Raw genomic sequence first — 23,639 nt, 5'->3', positions numbered from 1 at the left:
TTATCAATCGGAGGTCACTTTCTTCCGGTGGTCACAAATGTTGGATTTGGTATGAAATTAGAATTGTATTCCTAACTAAAGTAGGAATCCTAGTTGTAATGAGTATAGGAAACTTGGACGCAAGTTTCCAGGTGGTGTTTGGATTCTAACTTAGTTTGGGATTAGGTTTGTGGCTAGGTTGTCTAGTATAAATATGTGTAAACCTTAACGTTAGGGTGTGTGAATTTGAGAGACTTGAGAGGCAGGAGAACTATTGTGAAGTTTATTGTGAGTTCTTTTGTAATCCTTTATTGATTAATAAAGTGAGCTTTTGTTGTTCATATCTTTGTGGTTGTTTTGGTTTAGTCATCTTGCTTGTGTTCCAACAAGTGGTATTAGAGCTTGGTTCAGTGATTAAGCCAAAACAATGACAACACCTGATGACTCCAGCAAGAGTGGAGATGATGAGGGCACTGAGGTTACCAAAACATTAGTGCAAAGTACTAGGTTCGAGATCGAGAAGTTCGTTGGGACCAATAACTTCGCTATGTGGCAGTGCGAAGTTAAGGATGTGTTGATACAACAAGGACTACTTGTAGTGCTTGAAGATATGCCTATGTCGATGAAGAATGAGGAATGGTAGCGGCTGAATGCGCATACATGTTCCACAATTTGGTTATGCCTTGGCAAGGCACAAAAGTATGGTGTGATGAATATTTCATCGGCCAAAGAACTATGGGATACACTAGAGTCCAAATATTTGAAAAAGAGTGCAGAAAATAGACTTTATCTTAAGAGTAAGCTTTACCGTTTCCAATATAAGGAAAGAACAAAGATGATTGATCATCTCGAAGAGTTTAAGAAAATGATTGCTGAATTGTTGAATTTAGAAGAGACGATCAAGGATGAAGACAAAACGTTGATCCTAATGAATTCTTTGCCTGAATCCTATGAATCATTTGTTATGACATGCATTTATGGTAGAGAAACTATTAAATTTGATGAGATCTCAAGTGCTATGATGAATCATGAAGTTCGAAATCTTGATAGACAAGAGAGGAACAACTCTGAAGCACTAATGGTGAGAGGAAGATCAAAGGAAAGAAAGTCTGCAAATATGAAGAAAAGCAAGTCTCGCACAAGAGGTAACTCAAGCAACAGAAAATTCTTGGATAAAGATGGGTGCGCTTTTTGCCATGAGAATGGACATTGGAAGAAGGATTGTCCTAAAATCAAGGCTAAAAACAAGGAAAAAAAATATGAGGATTCAGAGGTAAACATTGTTGAAGCTGATGATGAGGATTTTGTTTGTGCCCTAACAGCAGCGGAAAGCATAGACTATGTAAATCAATGGGTGCTTGACACTGGATGCACTTATCATATGACTTCCCGACGTCATTGGTTCTTATCTTTCAAAAGTATCACTGGAACTGTGTATATAGGTGACGATAATCCATGTTCAACGCTAGGGATTGACAATGTTATGATTAAGCATCATGATGGTGTAGTTCGTGAGTTACAAGGAGTAAGATATTCCAGACCTCAAGAAGAATTTAATTTCCTTAGGCACCCTTGAATCCCAAGGTTGCAAATTTTATTCTGAGAATAATATACTTAAGGTAGCTAGAGGGGCATTAGTGATAATGAAGGCTCCAAAAAGAGGTTTGCTTTACTTGTTGGAGGGCAAAACCATGGAAAAATAGGTGGCTATGGTGGCAGAAGGTGATCAAGAGGATACATCTTCTCTATGAAATATAAGGTTGGGGCATGAGGGAAACAAAGCACTGCAAGGGTTGATTAAACAAGGGATTTTAAAGGGAGCCAAAAGTGGAAAAATAGATTTTGGTGAACACTGCGTTATTGGCAAACAAACAAGGGTAAAATTTGGCACTGCAATACATCAAACTGAGGGTATATTGGAGTATGTACACTCAGATGTCTGGGGACCTGCAAAGAATGAATCTTTAGGAAGGAAGAGATGGTTTGTGTCCCTTATTGATGATTATTCACGAAGATCATGGATTTATATGATGAAGCACAAACATGAGGTGTTGAATATTTTTTTGGAATGGAAAAACATGGTTGAAAAGAAGACTGGCAAGAAGTTGAAAGTCTTAAGAAGTGATAATGGCGGGGAATATACTTCTGATTCCTTCTTCAAGATATGCAAAAAGGAAGGTATTACTCGTCACTTTAGTGTTGAGAAACTCCCCAACAAAATGGTATTGCAGAGAGGTTAAATTGAACATTGCTGGAAAAGGTGAGATGTATGCTTTCACAAGCAAAATTGCATAAAAGATTTTGGGCAGAAGCATTAAATTATGCATGCCATATTTTGAATCGTCTACCTTTTGCAGCTTTAAATGGTAAGACTCCAATGGAATTATGATCAGGAAAAATAGCTCAAGACTATGAAAGACTGAGGGTTTTTGGGTGTGATGCTTGCTACCACGTGAAAGAAAACTGGATCCGAGAGCAAGGAAAGCTATCTTTTTAGGGTTTAATAGTGATGTCAAGGGATTCAGGTTGTGGAGCACAGAACTCAAGAAGGTAGTAGTGAGTAAAGATGTGACGTTTAATGAATCCCATATAAAACTTAGAAAGGACAGGAATGTTGTCCATAAGGTGAAGCTATCAACAGATAATTCTCAAAAATCAAGCATCGAGAATGACGAACAAAATTGTGTCGACCAAGAAGAAAGACAAGACGAATAAGCTATGGTTGATGATATTCAAGCTCAAGAAAAGTGCATTGCCAAGAGGAGAGGAAAAAGAGATGTTGTGCTTCTTGCTAGATTCAAAGATTGTGTTGCATGTATGACATACGTGTTACCAGTAATCGAAGTTGATATCCCTACAAGTTTTACTAAAGCAGTGAGTAGTGGAGAAGCAAAGCATTGGCATGAAGCTATGGATGACGAGATGTTGTCACTCAAGAAGAATAAAATCTGGGAATTGGTGGAGTTGCCTAGAGGAAGAAAGGCCATTGGGTGCAAGTGGGTATATGCAAAGAATGATGGAATAGATCATGCAAGTCCAGTAAGGTTCAAAGCCAGACTAGTGGCTAAAGGTTATGCTCAGAAAGAATGAGTAAATTATAACGAAATCTTTTCTCCTGTAGTGAAACACTCATCCATCCAAATTCTACTTGCATTAGTGGCACAATTTGATCTCGAGTTAGTCCAGTTAGAAGTAAAAACTGCTTTTTTACATGGAAATTTGTCTGAAGAGATTTACATAAGGCAACCTGAAGGTTATGAAGAACAAGGAAAAGAGGGTCTAGTCTGCAAGCTCAACAAGTCACTATATGGTTTAAAGCAATCACTGAGGCAATGGTATTTGATGTTTGATAAGTTTATGAAGGATCATGACTACACTAGAAGTCATTAAGACCATTTCGTGTATCACAAGAAATTAAGTGGAGGTACATATGTCTACTTATTGATTTATGTGGATGATATGCTTATTGCCTCTAGTGATATAACCGAAATTACAAAGCTCAGATGTAGAAAGAGTTTAAGATGAAATATCTTGGTGAAGCAAGGAAGATTTTGGGGATGGAGATCACTCTAAACAGGATGGAAGGACTGGTGTATTTATTGCAGAAACAGTACTTGGAAAAACTGCTACACAAGTTTGGCATTAGTGAAGAAACCAAATCTAGTGAGTACACTTCTTGCTTCTCATTTTAAGTTGAGCACTCAACTATGGCTTAAGTGTGATGAAGAAAAAGCTAAGATGAAAGATGTTCCTTATTCCAGTTTGGTTGGAGGGTTGATGTACGCTATGGTATATACTTGGATTGATATTGCTCATGCAGTGGGAATTGTAAGTAGGTTTATGCATAATCTTGGAAAAATACATTGGGATGTTGCTAAATGGATACTGAGATATCTTCATGGAACAAGGAATACAGGAATTTGTTTTGAACAGAATGACGGAGAAATTGATAAGTTCTCCATTGGTTATATGGACTTTGATTTTGCTAGTGATTTAGACAAAAGAAGGTCTACCACAGGGTATGTATTCACTATGGTGAAGGGTCCTATATGTTGAAGATCAATACTACAACCAACCGTTGCTTTATCAACCACAGAAGCTGAATCTATGGCGATGGCTGAGGCTATTAAGGAGGCTATTTGGACACTTGGTTTGATAGAAGATTTGGGTGTAAATCAACACAAGTTGGATGTGTATTATGATAGTCAAAGTGCCATTTACTTGGCAAAGTATCAAGTACATCATGCGAGGACCAAGCATATAAACGTGCGATATCATTTTGTTCGAGAGGTTATAGCTGAAGGTGAGATTCTTGTTAAGAAGATTGCTACGGCTGATAATCCTGCTGATATGTTAACAAAGGTAGTTGGTGTATCAAAGTTCAAGCATTGCTTGGATTTGGTGTACGTTAGACAAGTTTGAAACTTGACAATGGTGGAGCAATGGAAGCATGATGGAATTTCTTACCAAGGTGGAGATTGTTGGATTTGGTATGAAATTAGAATTTTATTCCTAACTAAAGTAGGAATCCTAGTTGTAATGAGTATAGGAAACTTTGACGCAAGTTTCCAGGTGGTGTTTGGATTCTAACTTAGTTTGGGATTAGGTTTGTGGCTAGGTTGTCTAGTATAAATATGTGTAAACCTTAATGTTAGGGTGTGTGAATTTGAGAGACTTGAGAGGCAAGAGAACTATTGTGAAGTTTATTGTGAGTTCTTTTGTAATCCTTTATTGATTAATAAAGTGAGCTTCCGTTGTTCATATCTTTGTGATTGTTTTGGTTTAGTCATCTTGCTTGTGTTCCAACAACAGATTGGTATGCCATTATCAATGCTAGAGCCTACACACAAAAATATTACCAATAATTAACGTTGCATCGCAAATGATGCATTTGAAGTTGGGACCCCAAAATTCAAGATAATGGGAAACACTTACAATGTGATCGCAATGAGGCGGAGTGTAAATGTTGGTGGTCATTGCTGTTCTTCTAAGGCAGTCACTACGAGGAGGACCCGATATATTGGTAAATCTTGCCAGAATAACAATTACAAGCATCCCTACTAGGTTCCCTATACGGACTCTCTCCTAATCGGTTGCATTGCCAATGAAGGCATCAATAGAGAAACTATCTCACTTCCTGAATCAGTCTTCCTCGTGCCCTCTGTGCCTAGAAACAATCATTGAGCATTATGCAGCGGTTAATTATCTCAAATCTAGAAAGTGCTCTTCGTAGTGTCGTAATAAAGTTTAACGATTGGAATTACACTAGAATGACCTTAAGCATAACAACTCTAGTCATGATATGTAGATAAAATACCTGAACATAGTCAACTGCTAGAAATATGCGTGCACGACGCAGTTCAAGAGACCATCGGCTTGAGATTCATAATCATCATACTTCCTGGACCGCTGCTACTCATCAAAGTGAGACAACATATCCACGTCCATCGTAAAATTTACAATGCATTGTACAGAGTCAACAATGTAGTTGAGTTTGAAAGGTTTTGATTCAAGAACATGAACAACCTAAAGACACCATAAAACAATTTTACACAACGATCAAGTGAAATGAGTTAATCAAAACTTAATGATGCAATTTAGAATCGGACCACAAACCTCCATCTCAACATCATCAACATATCCGACAGTAAGCTTTGTTATGTCCACCGATAAAGGATCCTCAAGGGGATGTCTCTTGATGAGAGGTCATCCGGGTCATTTCCTTTAATAGCATCCAAAACAATCACACAATCTGCAACACTTCTACAAACAGGACCAAGCTTATCCTGATAAACAAATTTAAAATCAAATTTTATTACTCGGTTTAATTCTGTAACCCGCCAAATGACGAAAAAAAAGGTTCTAAATATATTATTAACTACTTCAAATTTAAGAAGAAAAACTTGATTAAATATTTTATGATTGTTGCATACCAAGCTTTCTAACAAGCTCATGACGCAGGTTCGACCAACAAAACCAAATGTTGCACACAAAGCTGCCACGCCACAATGAGTTGCAGGTAAAGTCATGGAAGCAACTATTTCAGATCCAATTGCAAATGGCACCATACATGTAAAAGGTTCTTGTTTAAAGCAACATATTCCAAAAACGTTTCCTCAAAACTTTTCCAACTTTTTCAGTTTATGTTTACAAACAAGAGCACCCTTGGATGCTTCTTAAATAAGCTTAGATCATTAAAAACAAAATTGCAGGGAACAAATGAAGGGGATGAAAAATCGTAGCAGCTCATAATTTGAAACGTACATGTTGAGGTGCAAGCAGCAGGACCAAATGATGAACGTGTTGTGAATTCCTCAATATTCCACAAGTTCCTGGTCTTACCACCAAACTAGATACCATCATATGCTAGCGATCTAGTAACAAGCTTTGCAACAAGAACTGCTCCAGCAGACTTCAACCTATGCAAAACATAGCCAGAAATAAAAAAGTAAAATGCCACTTAACGAAACTTAATTCGCATGTGATTCATTTTTGAATGTTTGAGCACCTCTTGTACACCCAGGTTTCGGTGTCAAGAACTTGATCTTTGAAAGTTTTAGAACCCCATGTCGTTTTGTAGTGGGGAACTTAGATTATATCCTTCAATCCATAAGGAATCCTGTGGAGATGACCTAAAGAAGAAATCAATATGTAATTATGGTTAACCGCAATAATATTGTTGTTGAATTATCAAAGAGACAGGTCGAAGGCTCCACTTCCAACAACACCGATATTGTCCCCAATTTCGTAATTACCCTTGTACAATTCGTCAGGCGTGGGGTTTTATCACAAAAGACATCGGTATTAGTTGAAGTGAGGTTTAGATATTTACACTCTTCTTTTCTCAGAGATACGACTTCAACAATTGCTACTTGGAACTCTGAGATTATTCAACGTGATTTTTCTAAACTAAACATCAAATTTCAAAGGGCAGGAAAAATGACAATTTGCAATTGAAGTATTCAGAAAAACAATCATACCTAAGTAAACTCCTCGGGCAAGCAATTCATCGGCTTTTTTTACTTGTTGGTTTGCTAATTCTCCAGTATAGGTAACCACAGCCTCAAGAACAAGATTGTACCTGGTGTTTTCCTTCAACAGTGTATCAATGTACAAAGGTTTAGAGTATTTCAATAAACATAAAAAGATCAGTTTATTAGAGTTCAGTACTCTTATTACCTCTTCAATCTTTGTATAAAAATTTGAGTAAGCTCCAAAGACGTAATTTTCTTCGACTTTATTAGCTCTCCTAATTCAAGAACCTGATAAATGCTCATAATTCAAGATATATATCATGCATATTGTGTAAGTTTGTGAGAGAGAGAGAGAGGCAGAAGCAAAGAGGAACAACTATTCAGATAGCTGGTCCTTGATCTCCTAGAAAGACAAGTGCATAACAATATAAATGCGATCAAGAACACAAAATTTAGCACACAGATGCAATGACACAACAATTTGATGTGGTTTACTCAAATTCACACAAGGATAGCTACAAATGCAAAACGATAGAAATGCGATCATGAACACAAAACTAAACAACACACACCCGCAATAAGGATTTGACATGATTCACTCAATTTTGTAGCAACAACTATAAGTGCAAGACAATATAAACACGATAGAGAACACAAAAGCTTACAATTACGAAAACAACGACACAAGAATTTTATGTGGTTCACTCAAATTCTAACAACTACAATCAAGTGCAATATGATATAAACACGATTGAGAACACAACTTAAGCAATCAAACACAACTAGTACTAAATTAAAGAAAAAGTGCAAACCCATATGAACACAAACAGAAAAGTAAACAATGGCACGCGATGACACAATAATTTAACGCGGTTCACTCATTTCATAACAAAAGCTACAAGAAATCAAACTTAATTATTCATGAAGGCAATTTCTTCTTCACTTTGTGGTCTTTGAATGCCCGATAGAGAAGGATAATTAAACTTTGAGCTCAAGGGCTATGATCTCTCATTGCCCCAATCCGAAATGAAAACCAAAGCATAGGGGTCCTGCAATCCTCCATTGACAGAACCAACTAGCTTTCTCACTATCCTAATTAAATCAAGTACAAAATATTTGTGCACTTAAGAAAATTTAACTAAATTAAAAATAAACGGACGAAAAAAAATATTATTTCGTGAGCATAGGATTAAGGAAATGATCTTTAACTTTTCCATGCACTATTAGGGTAAATTTATTTTCCCTATGGCCAAAGAACTTCATTACTTAAATATAATGTCCAGATAATTACTTTAAGTAAAAGTTAATTTTGTATTTTTCACTTTTCACTCTGCAAGTAGCAGAAACAACAGTACAAACACAGAGAGTGGGAGAGAGAGTTACCATATTTGAAAGCTTGGAGGAGAGGGGGAGTGATAGCGCATGAGATGGCCGTGGCATACATGCATTGGGCAAAAAAGGAGTTTACATAGGGAGGGTTTCCGACTCGTGAAGAACAATTAACTGAATGTTTCACCATTTTTTTTGTGAATTTTTTATTTTATTTGAAAATTTAATGGGAGAGGGCAATTTTGGCATTTTCAAATGTTTCACCTATTTGGGTTCTCACACGTGTAGGGTATTTTGGTATTTTCAAATGCTTTACTTTATATGTATAAAAGACTAGCCTCTTACCACATGCGTAGATTAGCCCTTTGCCACACGTGTACGCGTGTGGCAATTAGCACTTTTGATTTTTTACTTGAAAAAAACAAAAAACAGAAAAACAAATAATAATATATTTAAAAAATGAAAATAAAGTTAGGTAGGTAGTGGGGTTGTTTTGTGAATTTCTTATTTTATTTGAAAATTTAATGGGAGAGGGCAAATTCGGAATTATGAATGTTTCACTATTTTTGCATTCTTCCTTTATATAGGTAGATAGTCGATTACTATTTGGTTTTTTTTTTTTTTCATCAGCACATTTGGTTTTTTTTTCTTTTCCGTTTTTGTGCTAAAAAATATTAGAGATAGTCGATTACTAAGGACTTATTTGGAAGTGCTTTCAAAATGACTAAAAACGTTTTGGTGAAATTGATTTTAGAAGAAGCAACAGATATATGCTTCTTGCAAGAAGCACTTAAATGCTTCTTCAACATCCATTGGATTTTTTTTACTGAGAACTGGTTTAAAAAATATTTCATCAAAAACACTTTTAGTCATTGTAAAAGCACTTCCAAATAAAATCCTCTCTACATTAAGGGAGAAATTAGATCGTTAAAGAATATCGCAATGTTAAAGAATCAGATTAGTCAATAACATGTTTACTTATTTACAAAAAGACTCAAATTAAGAAAGCGGCAAAAGCAGAAATATGAGTTGCATCAACTACTTTCCCTAATTAATTTAATTTGTCGATATCTTGTATTAACAAACATAAAGGAAATTAGGAATCGTAAAAAGTTTAATACTCATGACAACAGGAGTAAAAACTAAACATATACTTAAGTCAAGAATCATAACAAAATGATCCAATTAATGGGATGCTAATGACCTTCTAATTCTATTTTTTCGATTCTCCATTTTCATCTTGCTGTAACAGATGTGCTAACAATCTTCTAATTCTATTTTTTTTATCCTTCATTTTCATCTTGCTATAATAAAGATGCTAACGACCTTCTAATTCTATTTTCTCAATTCTCCTTCCTTTTTTCATATTAATTGTGGATGCAAATTTCTGACTTCTTATTCTTGGACGAAATTGCACCTACAAAACAATTAACACTTTAAGTCAAGGCTAAAAGCCTCACGTGCCCACGATGAATTGGATGGGGGGGGGTGGGGGGTAGGTGGCGGCTTTGGCCGAAAAACCTCTGATGCCAAAGTTAGAATTTGAAGGATAAGTGTTTAGAGAAATTTGGAGAATTTTGCAAGAGAGTTGGAATTAGGTTTTTGGAGAAATGAGGTGGTATTTATAGGGGTGTGGCTAACCCCTATTTGGAGAAAAGGGGTCTGGCCACTTATGGTGATTTTTGGATGTAATTGAAAGATATTATGTCAAAATAATATCTTGCAATCAATTAGGAAATTAATCAATTAGTTTAGGTAATTAATCCCATTTTGAATGAATAATTGAAGGTTACCTTGTGGGTAGGATTTGATGAGGATGGATGAAATAAGTTTTGAATAAATACATATTTTGATAACTTTTGACCTTGTTTGAGTCGTGATTGTCCGCTGCTTGCGTGTAAGAGTTCCAGTGTCCCTCGAGGGTAATTTTGTCTTTTTTGCCCAAGAATCCATGTGTCGCCTCCATATTTTTCTCAATTATTTTTGGCTCCACAAATGCCCCCACACATTTTGGGCTGCTCGCAGGAAAGGGCAGCATGTGTAGAGATCTTGGAGTCGAGATGGTTGGATTGGTCTTGGACCGTTTTGGGTTGCTTGGAAGGTCACAGGAATGGGCTACTCGGCGTGCAGCGCACATGGGTGCAAGGCTAGGGATCAGCTTGGCAACCTGTTGGGCTCGTGTTAGGCTTGAGTGGCTCAAGCCTGTGTGGGCTTAAATGGCACTGCTTAGGCCGTGGTTGTGGCATAGTGGACTTTGCCGACAGTGGCTTCCATGGTGGCCACCGAGGTGGTTGCCACGGTGGTGCCCCGTGGGGGTGGTGCTGCTACATTGATCGTCGTGTTGAGCTTTGTGGATCGTCGTGGTCCTAATTCTTGAACGTTGGAATTTTCATTCGTTAAGGTTTTCAAATTTCTCGTCATTGTACTCTTCTTTTACGTTTATTCGAAGAATTTTTAAGAAAAAAAATTCTAGGAACAAAAACGTATGAAAAATCTACAAATGAACAAGAAAACGAAAAACCTTGAATGCAAGAATCTTTTGCGAGTGTGTGACTCAAGCTCTTAATGAAAGCACCAATTTGTGGATACAAATTTCCGTCTTCTTCTTCTTGGACGGAATTGCACTTGCAAAACAATTAACACATTAGGTCAAGGCCAAAAGCCTCATGCGCCCACGATGAATGGGAGGGGCTTTAGCCGAAGAATCTCCAATGCCAAAGTTAGAATTTGAGGGAAAGGTGTTTAGAGAAATTTGGAGAATTTTGCATGAGAGTTGGAATTAGGTTTTTGGAGAAATGAAGTGGTATTTATAAGGGTGTGGCCGGCCCCTATTTGGAGAAAAAGGGGTCCGACCACTTATGGTGGTTTTTGCATGTAATTGCAAGAAATAAGTCAAAATAATATCTTGTAATCAATTAGAAAATTAATTAATCAATTAATTTAGGTAATTAATTCTATTTTGAATGAATAATTGAAGGTTACCTTGTGGGGATAATTTGATGAAGATTGATGAAATAAGTTTTGAATAAATAACTATTTTGATTACTTTTGACCTTGATTGAGTTGTGATTATCCACTGCTTACGCGTAGGAGTTCTGATGTCCCTCGAAGATGATTGTATCTTTTTTACCCAAGAATCCATTTGTTACCTCAATACTTTTCTCGATTATTTTTTTCTCCACATTAATTGTAAGACGCTCCAAACTCTCTTCTAGACAAGATATTTTTCAATGTGACCGGTACACAGGGTGATACATCACGCGTCACTAAACAAATGGTGGGATATGTGTGATAAAAAGTTAATAACTTAAAAAATAGAATTTCCCACCATTCCTATTAAAACATGTGGTGTACCACTTGTATTCCCATCACAACTAAAAATTTCTCCTTCTAGACGAGTCACGTCACTATTAAGGGTGCATGCGCATCCTCCACGCCTTCAAATTATTGTTTAATAAGCTCCTTCCCAAAAAACAAAATAGTTGCTGATGTAGTGTAATTAAAGCTTATAAACGGCTGAAATACGTCAGCATACAGATATATGGTACCAAGTCATAAAAGGCAACAGGAAAGTTTGTGGACGGATTTGAGTCGGCAAAACAACGCAAGAAAGTGCTGCTTTGAGTAGCCATGGAGGTTACTGGCAGGCTTGGAAGAATTGAGCAAGAAATAGGGCAGGTGGAAGATGAGAAGCTCCAACACGAGCAAAATCTAGGTGCGTTCTGGGAACATATGCCTGCCATCGATCCATTTCTCATACGAGATCGTATGCTTTTTCACCAGAATCAAATACACTCCCTCGAAAACAAGAAGAGCTCCCTGCTCGAAGAACAACGAGATCTTCTCGTGCAGGCTGTCACGCTCGGCGACAAAGTTTAAACTGTCAGGGAATGAGCAACGACAAGTGGAGGGTAGACGAGCTTAAACTGTCAGGAAATGAGCAACGACACGTACGTGTAGCCCTACTCTACACCCTGAACTGAAGACCACAGATCCAGCTTTAATATATCAAGCTTATGTAACATCTTATTTGCTTATGCATATCATGAAATGTATGGGTTCCGTTCATTTTGTTTACATCTCAATCTCGATTTCATTGTCCACGTATATATCGAATGTCGACTCAATATTACATAACCAGAATAGTACTGAGGCTGCAGTTCCAGTTCCTCTAAGGACGGAGAGAAACCTACTTACAACGGGAGTCATTGTGACGCTATTCTAACACAATCACACACACTTATGGTGATCAGGGGCATGGCAATGCGTGGTTTTCTTGGTATTTCGCTACAATGGCATCCGTTGCAGAAAAGTTGTCCTTGGGATGCAATCATTTGGGAAGACATTGGATTGGATCACTTGGTCCAAGATTATCGATCGGAGGCCGTTGCTTGTGGTGATTGGTGACGGATTGGAAAGCCATAGCTAGTGCTAGAGCCTGCATATGACCAAAAAAAATGTTATCAAATAGTTAAGGACACATTTGATCATTTTGTTTTTAGATTTTAGTTGATTCGAGCTTACAATATGGTCACGCTCAGGAGGAGCATAAATGCCGGTGGTGATCGTGGTTCTTCTTCGAGTATGGTTGCTATGAGGTGGATTTGATATGCTTTTAAACCCTGTTGGAACAACAATTACAGGTATACCAACAAGATTTCCCAAACAAACTCTCTCCCAATCAGTTGCATTGCCAATGAACGCATCCACGGTAAAACTTTCTTTTACTTCGCGGATTAACATCCCCCTTGCTCTTTGAGCTTGTACATAATCAACTGCAGGAATTACACGTGCACGGCGGAGTTCAGTAGGCCATTGTTCTTGAGCTTCGTAAACATCATCATGGCGGGAGCGTTGCCATTCATCAAAGTGAGCCAACATGTCGACGTCCATGGTAAAATTTAGGATGCCTTGAACAGAATCAACTGTGTAGTTAAGCTTGAAAGGGATCATTTTTACACCTTCTGATGCAAGAATATGAACAACCTGTAAAACGCTCTCCATTTTAAGCTCCACATAAAATAGTTGAAAAAACAGGAGCTGATAACGGATACATTATGTTAAGGCTAGCGATTTTGGTAGTCCTTATTTCTCCACCCGCACTTCTAACTGAATGTTTTACAATTTTTTGCACTTACAGGTGAAATGCAGGAAGTTAAACGAGGAGTGTTAAAATCGCTAGCCTAATGTTAATAATTGAGGGTTAGGGGCCGGTCTATTGTTAAAATCCAACTAAGTTTACTGACCTCCATCTCAGCATCTTCTAAATATCCAACTGTAAGTTTTTTAATGTCAACCGAAAACGGATCGCCAAGAGGAATGTCTCTCGACGAAAGATCATCTGGGTCCTTTCCTCTAATGGCATCCAGAACAATGGCACAGTCTGCAGCGCTTCGACAGAAAGGTCCAAGCTTGTCCTGTTAAATACATAAGAGCTATAATTTCCACAATTTATCTTTACTGCATCACAGAAGGACATGAAGAAAGAAGATTAAAGTACCAAGCTTTCCGATATGCTCATTACACCAGTTCGCCCAGTAGTGCCAAACGTTGGGCGCAATGCTGTCACGCCACAGCGTGCAGCAGGGTAGGTCACAGATCCAGCTGTTTCTGATCCGATTGCGAATGGAACCATACCTGTGAAGGATCTCTTGTTATTCTCTCATATTTTGAAAGGCTCGTGAATTTAGTATATATACAATTTTGAAGTGCAGATTATTAAAAATATGGTGCGAAAATCACCACTCTTTCAAGAATGAGTTAACTCAGCTAAGCAAAGACCCTTAATAAAGTAGAAGTGCATAAGGAATGAACGAAAATTCCGAGGGCAGAAAGTTTGAGCTGTACCTGCTGAAGTGCAGGCGGCAGGGCCGGCTGATGAACCTGTGGAGAACTCCTCGATATTCCAAGGGTTCCTTGTTCGACCACCAAACCAGATGTCATCATATGCAAGTGATCCGGAAACAAGCTTCGCGACGAGAACTGCCCCTGCAGCCTTCAGCCTATATTCAGCAGAGACCAACCAATAAGCAAAATGCAATTTAAGTTACTGCAATCTACAATGCTCATACTTCTTCACAACCTCTTGTAAACCCAAGCTTCAATGTCAAGAACTTGATTTTTGAAACTACCGGAACCCCACGTTGTTTTGTAGTGCGGTACTGCAATTATATCCTTCAATCCATAAGGAATCCCATGCAGAGGACCTGCAAAGAAAGCAATTGTAAACTCTCTACTCTTGTACAAGGACATTTGTGTGGACAAAATAGGCGATGCCCCGAAGGTGGGAACACGCCTTATCTAAATTAACTTTAACGAAAGAAAAATACTCGGCTCCTCACAGACAATATCACAGTTTGATACATGTATAGAAACTTTTCGTTTAGCTGTTTTTGTAAGTTACTTCAGTAACTATAAGGAACCGAGTAGCGTTCCTTACCAAACTATCCGGAGTACAAGCATTTGAGGTCTAACAAGAAAAGTATATACCCAAATACACTCCTTTGGCAAGCAATTGATCAGCCTCTTTTGCTTGCTTGTATGCTAACTCTTCTGTATATGTCACCACAGCCTCAAGAACATGATTGTACCTAATTTTCCGACGATGAATTGTTAAAATGACAGGTCCTGAATACTATAACAAAGCAAGTGTTTTTAGAGCTGATCTGTTACCTTTTAAGTCTTTTCAGAAAAATTCTCGTAAGCTCCTTCGACGTAATTTGCTTTGTTCTAATGAGCTCTCCTAATTCAAGAACCTGAAAACACTCACAAAGTTACAGATGCGTTTTAGTGTCTATGCAAAAATGGCGCTATCTCAAGTCAATCATTCACTGCCATATGTGACGAAAGTTAAAACGCACGGCAGTGTGTGGTTAGGTTGGGATACCGCCATTGTGACAGCCCAATAGCAAAAGACTTACACTCATAAAGGCGATATCTTCTTCACTTCTCGGTTTTTTGATGCCGGAAAGAGAAGGATAATTGAACTTTTTAGTGGCATGCTGAGACTGTTCCCTGCCCCATCCAGAATTGAATACCAAATAAGACGGGTTACGCAAACCTCCATCCTCAGAAGCAACTAATTTTCTATTAGCTGTGATTATGGGGAGGTTAAACTCCTTTTGACCCCTCACAATCTCCAGCATCTAAAATTGTATAGAAAAAATGGTTTAAACGTAATGATTAAGATAACTAATCTAAAATTCTACTAATCCATAAAATGCACCAGAAGTGATTACCTTTGTGTTATTCAAGAATTTGGTGTCAAACAACTCAAATGCGCATTTGAGGGGGCAAGGTTGACCAACTCTCGTCCAACACACACCATCCTTGTGATCACTCTCCTAATCGAATGAAATAAAAAAATATCCCAATTAAACATGCATATGAATACGAACGTTGAGAATCTGGTCCCCGCGTTGTGCAAATCACAATTTGATATATGTGCCAAAGTAATGTCGGAAACACAAAAAGAAAACTTAAGAACACAAGAAAAGATAGCATTCATTTTCGCCCACCATCCTTAAGTGGCGATCACCACCGCGTTAATATAATAACCGCGAAATGAGTTTAAATTCAAGATTTGTGTTGCATTAATAGTGATGGTACCGGTCACCGCCAAGTATTTACGATGAATATCTACGGTTTAAGAGAGAGAGAGAGTTACCATATTTTTAACATCTGAAGTAGCTACAGGGCGGCAGCAACAGATGAGAACTACAAACACGACGACGGCGATGATGCCACTGTGGGGCCACCACCCCCTAACTGATGGAAGAAACTTGTTCTTGAGCATCATGGTTTAGTGTCTCTTTCCTAGCTTGCCGTGATATCGTTTTTCTAGGCTCAAATTTGCAGGCAGAGCGGACGGCGACGGCCGGTCTATCACTCTGGTGCTGTGCCTGCGCACATGCTGTGCTGACTTTGTATAAGATGAAGATGCTGACTAACCGCTCCCTCTTCAATGTTCAAACAAAAAGAATGAATAGTCGTAGAATTGCACTTTACACCACAATATTTTAGGTCATTTAAAAAATGAGTTACGGGGTTTCAATTTTTGCATTTTACACCACGTAATTTCACCAGTTTAACATTTCTCAGTATCACTATCTAATTAAACATCCAAGTACTATGTAACGTAGATTTGATTCATATTTAAGACATTGACTATTAATTTTATAAAAGCATTAAAAGAGTAAAGTACAAAAACATTAAAATTAACAGTGAAAGAGTGTTAAAATCAAGGCCTGGTCTATGTCAATTAGACATAAAATTAGAGAAAATGTTAAGTTAGTACAATTCAAAAATCATGTAGTGTAAAATGCAAAAATCAAAACTTCGTGGATCATTTTACAAATGACCACCAAACTTGTGGTGTAAAATGAAGTCAACCCAAGAATATTTCAAGGTTGCCGTCGGATTTAAACCATCTATGGCATATTTTTTGAAGGACTAAGCCATATTTTTTTAAAGGTTAAGGACTAAACAAAGATTGAAAATGCACAAAAGATGAGGGCTTTACCCTGTTTATTCTTTTAGCCACTACAGAAAAACATGTGGCTGTTGAAGAAGTTTGCCTACACCGAGAATATTATTATATAATTTGTATTTTAAATCAATTATGTATTGTTGTATGAGTTCAGTCTACTATTTTTAAATAACGTATTTTTTTTTTGGAGAAATTTTATAATTGGAACCATTTAATTTCTTAATCTTCAATATAAGATCATTCTTACAAAAGATTAATTCAAAATAGGGTTCGTTAAGTCATTCAAATTGATCATATACATCAATGGTGTAAGTACTAAGTAACATATTCATGAAAAACCGTTCATTTATTTGATTAACTTGAATGAATGAACGAACTCAATTCGAATGATTTCTTGTAAGAATGATCTTATATATAAAGATAAAGAAAAAAAGATTATGTTTATAAATTTATATGGAGAACATTTTGAGATCATATCTTATAATATCCTTAAATTTCATTATAAGATAATTTCTTACAAAAACATTTTAATTATAGTTCGTTTGGTCATTTAAATTTATCATATACATTAATGACCAAATGAACTTCACTTCGAATAATTTTTTTGTTTGTAAGAATGATCTTCTAATAAAGATTATGAAGTTAAACGGTTTTGATTATGAAATTGAACATGTCATTATGATACATGTATTTGTTTTTGTATTAATATCATAAATAATACAATAAGTTAGTTGTGCTTCGATATTCATAAAGTAAAGTGTTATTCATACATTCTTGTTCTTTCTTTGCCATAAAACTCTCTAATTTATTTGATTTGACAGTTAATCAGGGTTGTTTTACGATTTTTTTTACTTTTTTTTTGGCACATATTGATATTGGATTGTGATTTCGAATGTGGGAATCTCTTCCAAAAGGAAGAAGCCAATCCAATGTCCAATAAGCATTTTAACCTTAGCTTTGTTTTCAAGTCAAATAAAGAGAAAGGTTTCTCTCCCTACATAAATCAAAAGGCCAGTGAAAGGTAAAGGATTCCCTGAAGAATGTTCATTTATTTGATAAACTTGAATGAATAAACAACTTTCGATTCGAATGATTTTTATTTTATTTTTATGAGAATGATATTATAATAAATATTAAGAAATTGACGGTTTTGTTTATGAAATTTATACGGGGAATAGAGACAGATCCATTCAGGGACCTGGTGGGTCCCGAGACCCTCTGAAAGTTTGAAGAAGCGGCTGTGAGGACCTTCGAGTACCACCCCACAGTCTAGGCATGTGGTAGAGGAGAGGTATGCAACGGCAGCTACAGGCTATGTAGACTGCAGATAGATAATGAAGAAGAAGAAGTTTGTTTTATTTTTAATTGATTTGGCCAAACGACGTAGTTTTGCGCCAAGACAATTAAAAGAACATGTTCTCTCTTTAAAAAAGCCACGTGACCCTCTCTTTTAATATAATTCCAATCATTTTCTATATAGACCCCCTAAAGGTAATTCCCAATTTTTAGTAAGGTTGTTTAGCTATGACAACTTTCACACTGTGCATTGGGAAAATAGGGAATAGGATCCTCTCCTGAGCAAATGCTCGGGATCCTCATGACCAACCAACACGGGGTGTTAGATTTTGATCCAACGGCTACAATTATTATAACTTTTAGAAGGGCCCCCTATTTGTAACCGTTGGATCAAAATCCAACAGCCCGTGTTGATTGGTCATGAGGATCATGAGCATTTGCTCGAGAGAGGATCCTATTCCGGAAAATAGGGTGGGTAAATGGGGGTGCATCGGTGCATGGTTAAATAAACATGGACGATAATAAGCTTCTTTCTTTGGATAAATCTCTAATGTTTCCCCCAGTTAAAGTTTGACATGTAGAATAGTTTTTTTATGTAACTGAAACACGTCAAGAGACTATATAATTCTACTCAAATTATAACATATGTATTTATTTTTGAATTACTATATTCTAGTCATATGATATATTAAGAGTATCGTCCATCATTATTATCACAAATGGTACAACACGTGAATTGTGTTACAATATTCATAAAAGTACTATTTTCTTTTGTTAAACAATAAAATGTCCCTTGACATGTGTGTACATCGTTTTTGTGTGCATTTTTTTATGAGTTTTTTTTTTTGCACATGTTAGATGGATATTTAAATCGAATTTTACAATTCATATAATGTGAATGTTGATAATTGAATTATTATTTAAGTAATGGTGTATAAAATTCATATAATGTGAATGTTGATAATTGAATTATTATTTAAGTAATGGTGTAGCCACCCACAAGGCTAAGGTGAGTTGTAGCCCAAGGAGGTTTTCTATAAGGGTAGTGCTATTTATACACTCATTTTTACTTCTTACACACCTTTCTTAATTGCTGGTTGTTCGGATCGAATGAATTGAAGATGATCACTACAAAATATTAATAAGGCTATGTTAAAAGTAAAATGGGTTTGTGAATAGATCTATTCTTTTGTAAACTCATGCTTATAGCCTACTTAATTTGAATACAGATTATTATTTAATGTATATTTAGTAGAGGAGAGATAGTAAATAATACGTTTTCTGCTAAAAATGATAAATTAGTTCTATCTCCAGTCGTCCTTTATTCTATTCTTTAAAGAAAAAGACCATTTACTCTATGTAATTTAGCTTCTGTGCTTCTTACTCAAGAAAAGATTAATAAAGTTCTTCTAATACACAATTAAATCTCTATCTCCGCAATTCTTGACTTTCCGGTGCAATTTTCCAATGAAGGTCACCTTTGGTACGTTCTTAAGCCCTTTATTTACTTATTCTTGATTTAATTAGTAGGTTAATTATTTATATGGTCCTTGAATTTATTGGTTAGGATTATGATTTTGAGAATAGTTTATATTATATTGTTGTTCTTTTATATTGATTATTATATAATTTTTTAGTTAATTTATATATAAGCCCACCTTGAATCCAACATCGCACGAGACCTATAATTTTAGCACGAGGCCTTTTGGGAGCTCACTGCTTGGGTCCATGGAACTCCGAATCGGAAGGGGGCTAAACAATCCCATGATCCTGAAGTTGCTCGCAAAAAAAAACCGTGAGGGGTAGTATTCTATGGTGGTGGAGCGGCCCGGGAGGTCGCCCGGGCCGATTGACACACCAGAAAAAAATCCGTATTTGCATAACAACGTACACAAATACATACACAATTCATAAATTTGATCTGAAAAATTAATCTGCCTAGCATTTATTCGTATTAAATTGTAATTTCGAAGAAGGTAGGATTCTCTTCCAAATGAAGAAGCCAATCCAGTGTCCAATAAAAGCACTTTCCCCTTTCACTTGAGCTTTGGATCCAATAAAATCACTTTCCCCTTTACCTTTAGCTTCGTTTTGAAGTCAACAGAATAGTTCATCCTTTTTTTATTCCGTTGTTTTGAAGAGAGAGGTTTCTCTCTAGTGGCAACAGCAATCAAAAGCGAGTCCAAGGTGAAGGCTTCTCTGCCAAGCATTCATCGCTGGCAACAGCAATTACAGCCAGAGCCAGGTATATCTCTCCTCTTGCTTTCTCTCTACAATTTTTCTGTCCAAATTTCTCTGAAAAATTTAGGGTTTTGGTTTGCAATCTTGGATTAGATTTGTAGATATTCCAATGCATCTCAGTTTTCTCTGATTCCATAGCAAAATCTGGCTCTTGGTACTCTAAATTTGCTTTCTTTGCTTTAAGACTGTATTTTTATTGGTTTTTGTATAAACCCATCTGAAATTTTCTTAGAAATTGGATGTATTTTGTATGTTAAATGCTTTTGGAATCCTTTTGATGTTGCTATTTTTGTGTTTGGTGTCAGAAGCTTTGGTTCCATCTGCTAGAAACTTGCGGTACTGGATTATAATCGCAGGGGTTCTAATTGGCTCTGGTACACATCTTGCTATCATTCTGAATTTACTTTTCTATAGGAACTAAGAAAGTATTAGTTATCCTTGAGTTGAATGTGCTAAGTTGGTGAGTTTTAGCGCAACGGAAAACTCATATATTGGCTGAGTTAGAGATCGTTTGGAAGTGCTTTTAAAATGACTGAAAATGCTTTTAGAGAAAATGTTTTTTGGTTCCAGAAGCACTAGATTTACTTGTATTTTTACTAAGGATTGATTCCAAAAACATTTTCATCAAAAGAGCTTTTAGCCATTTTGAAAGCATTCCCAAATGAATTTGCTTGTTTTGTTGTTTTGAAGCCAGGCATCTACTTAGACAAATTTGCTTGACTTTATTTAGGAGCATTGAAGTTTGCCATCTCAATTCGTGGTGATGAGAAGTTTGTGATTGATATACTCATTGTTTTTAATTGTCAATAAAGTTTTAATTCTTTGATTCACAAGGGCACTATGTTGATTCTGCATGTTATAGCGTCAGCAAATTCTTATACGTTAATTGAATATTGCCTGCAGAAAAACATTTGAATGTATCTGATAATTCTCTTCATTTTCTAGACTATGTTTAAGGTCCCAGATCATCAAGTTGCTGGCCACCAAGCCGGTGGTGGAAAGCTTGGCCCTCTTGTGGATGATTCAGGGCACTTTTACAAGCCTCTTCAAAGTGACCAGCGCGGATCCCAAGAGTTAGCATTCTATAGAGCATTCTCTACTGACACTAGGATTCCTGACCACATCCGCAAGTTCTTCCCTGTATTTCATGGCACTAAGCTTTTAGAGGCGTCTGATGGTTCTGGCCTGTCTCCTCACCTGGCCTTGGAAGATATTGTCTCAAGCCGGATCAATCCATGTATTTTGGACGCTAAAATTGGTGCCAGAACATGGTACCCACAAGCTGCTGAAGATTATCTCCAAAGGTGTCTTAAGAAAGATAGAGAAACTGCAAGCCTGGAACTGGGGTTCAGGATATCTGGACTCCAAGTGCATGGAAACAAAGAAACTGGAGTTTGGAAGCCAGACAGGACGGTTATTCAGAGGGGTAGTGTTGACGAGACAAAGTTAACTCTTAGGAAATTTGTATCTTCTAACCCATCTACCGATTCAGATATCAAACCAGATTGTTGTTTTGCATCAACTGTCTATGGTGGTCCTAATGGGATATTGGCACAGTTGCTGGTACTGAAGTCGTGGTTTGAGGAGCAGACCATTTACCATTTCTACTCTTGTTCAGTTATGATGGTTTACGACAAGGAATCGTTGCTGCAAGGGAAGAAACAAGGTGCTCAAATGAAACTTGTTGATTTTGCTCATGTGATCGACGGGAAAGGTGTAATCGACCATAACTTCTTGGGCGGGCTCTGCTCCTTGATAAGGATGATCTCAGAAATTGTCACCGGTCCTAGTACTTGACCCGAGGCATGTCATGTCTACAACTCTGAAAAAGAAGAAGCATTTTATGCTAATAACAGCTAAGAGAGAAGCAGTATCCTAAGGGGAGCTCTCCTTTTATCATTTTTCCTCTGGGGATTTTGGATTCTAAATCCACGAATATTCAGTTTTCTTGCTACTGAAGTAATTGATACTGCTCATGATTTCAATTGTTGATGATGTTTATTGAATTTTTTTGATTTAATTGTCTTCCTAGAGTAAGTGCCAATATCCTTTGCAAATATCTTTGAACTTTTAGAGCAGAGTATGATCCTAACAGGTATGGTCTACGAGAGGAGAGATTCTTTGCTATCCTCGGTTGTATACTCCCTTGCATATCATGGCCAGAGATTAGGTGCAACGGGATGCAAAATCGGTTATTATACAGATTCTCCCTTTAGGATGGGAAATTCTGGGGCGTAATCGGTTGTAAATCTTCCTGTTTGTATGTCTCTCATCACATTGCACATTTCACAAAACGAGATGTATATACAACCGGTTATATGTTAGAAATGCAAGGCAAGGACAAATTATAGCACGTAACTGGGTGTATATCACGGAGGAGGATTGTCCATCCTCCTATTCCCATCCTCTTCCATCCCCTCCTCTCACACATTGTTTTTTGTCTTATTGTTTTTATAAAAAATTTAATATAAGATGTTGACGTAGTTTAACCTTGACCGTTCAAATAGAAGACATGGAAGGGTAGAGAAATTAGGAAGATAGAAAATCTTCCTCCGTATATCACATGACCCATGTCTAGCGTGTGCCACCCGATGAGTCATTGGTCGGACAACCACTTGTTTCTGGCGTTTGGACCGAAGAACTCCTCCAAATATTCACACGAAAATTGCTCTATATATCATTGTCGGGGCCCCATCAAATGGAAAAAGAGCCGCTAATAATTCACAGCACATATTTTCTTCAAAATTTTCTCCATGTCGCTGTCTAAAGCACTGGTGCAGCCATTTCCCTTTCCTGTAATAGCAAGGAAGACGTGCAGATTCAGGAAACACATCAAACAAACATAGGATTATGTCTCAAATTTCTGTCCGAGTAGGGTCCATGATGGAATGTTCTCTGCCGACCTAGGAGCTAAAAAGCAAATATCTCAGACCCCTCGTTGAAAACCAAAAATATAATTGTCCTTTAAGCAAATGCACTTCTTACAACATAATCCATTTCAAATGCAGCAGTGAACTCTAAGCTTGCAAATTTTTTTTTACTTCAAAAAACATTACCTATACACACACACCCTCAAGATGAGTTCATATTGTTCCTGCTCGATTGATTTTCTATCTATCATCTGTTTCTGCACCAAAATCTGCTATGCGGATTCCGATAACTGGAGGTGACAAATCAACTCATTGAATTGTTAATGGGTACCCATTAAGACCCGTTTAATTTGATATCATTGTAATATAAATGTGAGATTGATAGTAGTGATGGTGGTGTAAAGCTAAATCAAACTAAACGGGGTTTAATGGATATCTATTAACAACCTAATAAGTTGACAC

At 37.0% G+C, this 23,639-nt stretch overlaps 2 protein-coding genes and 1 pseudogene across 9 annotated transcripts; 1 reads left to right on the top strand and 2 right to left on the bottom strand.

Annotated features, from left to right (window-relative positions):
* Positions 1–4,765: 4,765 nt before the first annotated feature.
* On the bottom strand, positions 4,766–11,914 carry LOC103950803 (annotated as a pseudogene).
* Positions 11,915–12,275: 361 nt separating this feature from the next.
* On the bottom strand, positions 12,276–16,230 carry LOC103950763 (glutamyl-tRNA(Gln) amidotransferase subunit A). Of its 4 annotated transcripts, none has more exons than XM_009361996.3 (11): positions 15,949–16,230; positions 15,521–15,625; positions 15,203–15,427; positions 14,955–15,037; positions 14,772–14,872; positions 14,365–14,488; positions 14,130–14,284; positions 13,783–13,919; positions 13,529–13,699; positions 12,807–13,268; positions 12,276–12,720 (listed from the first exon to the last, which is right to left on the bottom strand). In XM_009361996.3, the coding sequence occupies exons 1-11, from the start codon at positions 16,078–16,080 to the stop codon at positions 12,613–12,615; spliced, it is 1,803 nt and encodes a 600-aa protein (XP_009360271.1). In that variant the 5' UTR covers positions 16,081–16,230; the 3' UTR covers positions 12,276–12,612. The 4 variants fall into 4 exon arrangements, with proteins under 4 accessions (XP_009360271.1, XP_048445931.1, XP_048445932.1 ...); XM_048589974.1 differs by having other exon boundaries at positions 15,203–15,289; XM_048589975.1 differs by lacking the exon at positions 15,203–15,427.
* A 3,900-nt stretch (positions 16,231–20,130) lies between these two features.
* On the top strand, positions 20,131–22,313 carry LOC103950782 (inositol polyphosphate multikinase beta). Of its 5 annotated transcripts, none has more exons than XM_009362023.3 (3): positions 20,132–20,311; positions 20,616–20,681; positions 21,253–22,313. In XM_009362023.3, the coding sequence occupies exon 3, from the start codon at positions 21,256–21,258 to the stop codon at positions 22,102–22,104; it is 849 nt and encodes a 282-aa protein (XP_009360298.1). In that variant the 5' UTR covers positions 20,132–20,311; positions 20,616–20,681; positions 21,253–21,255; the 3' UTR covers positions 22,105–22,313. The 5 variants fall into 5 exon arrangements, with proteins under 5 accessions (XP_009360295.1, XP_009360298.1, XP_009360297.1 ...); XM_009362022.3 differs by having other exon boundaries at positions 20,133–20,311; positions 20,613–20,681; XM_048589951.1 differs by lacking the exon at positions 20,132–20,311 and adding an exon at positions 20,318–20,461 and having other exon boundaries at positions 20,613–20,681.
* Positions 22,314–23,639: the final 1,326 nt, after the last annotated feature.

This window comes from the organism of the source record quoted next, unplaced genomic scaffold (assembly GCF_019419815.1).
Source record: "Pyrus x bretschneideri cultivar Hongxiangsu unplaced genomic scaffold, Pyrus_bretschneideri_v1 Contig3, whole genome shotgun sequence".
In the NCBI taxonomy this organism is placed as follows: Eukaryota; Viridiplantae; Streptophyta; class Magnoliopsida; order Rosales; family Rosaceae; genus Pyrus; species Pyrus x bretschneideri.
The sequence above is the reverse complement of the archived record's forward strand: the minus strand, read 5'-3'. Positions and strand labels throughout refer to the sequence as shown.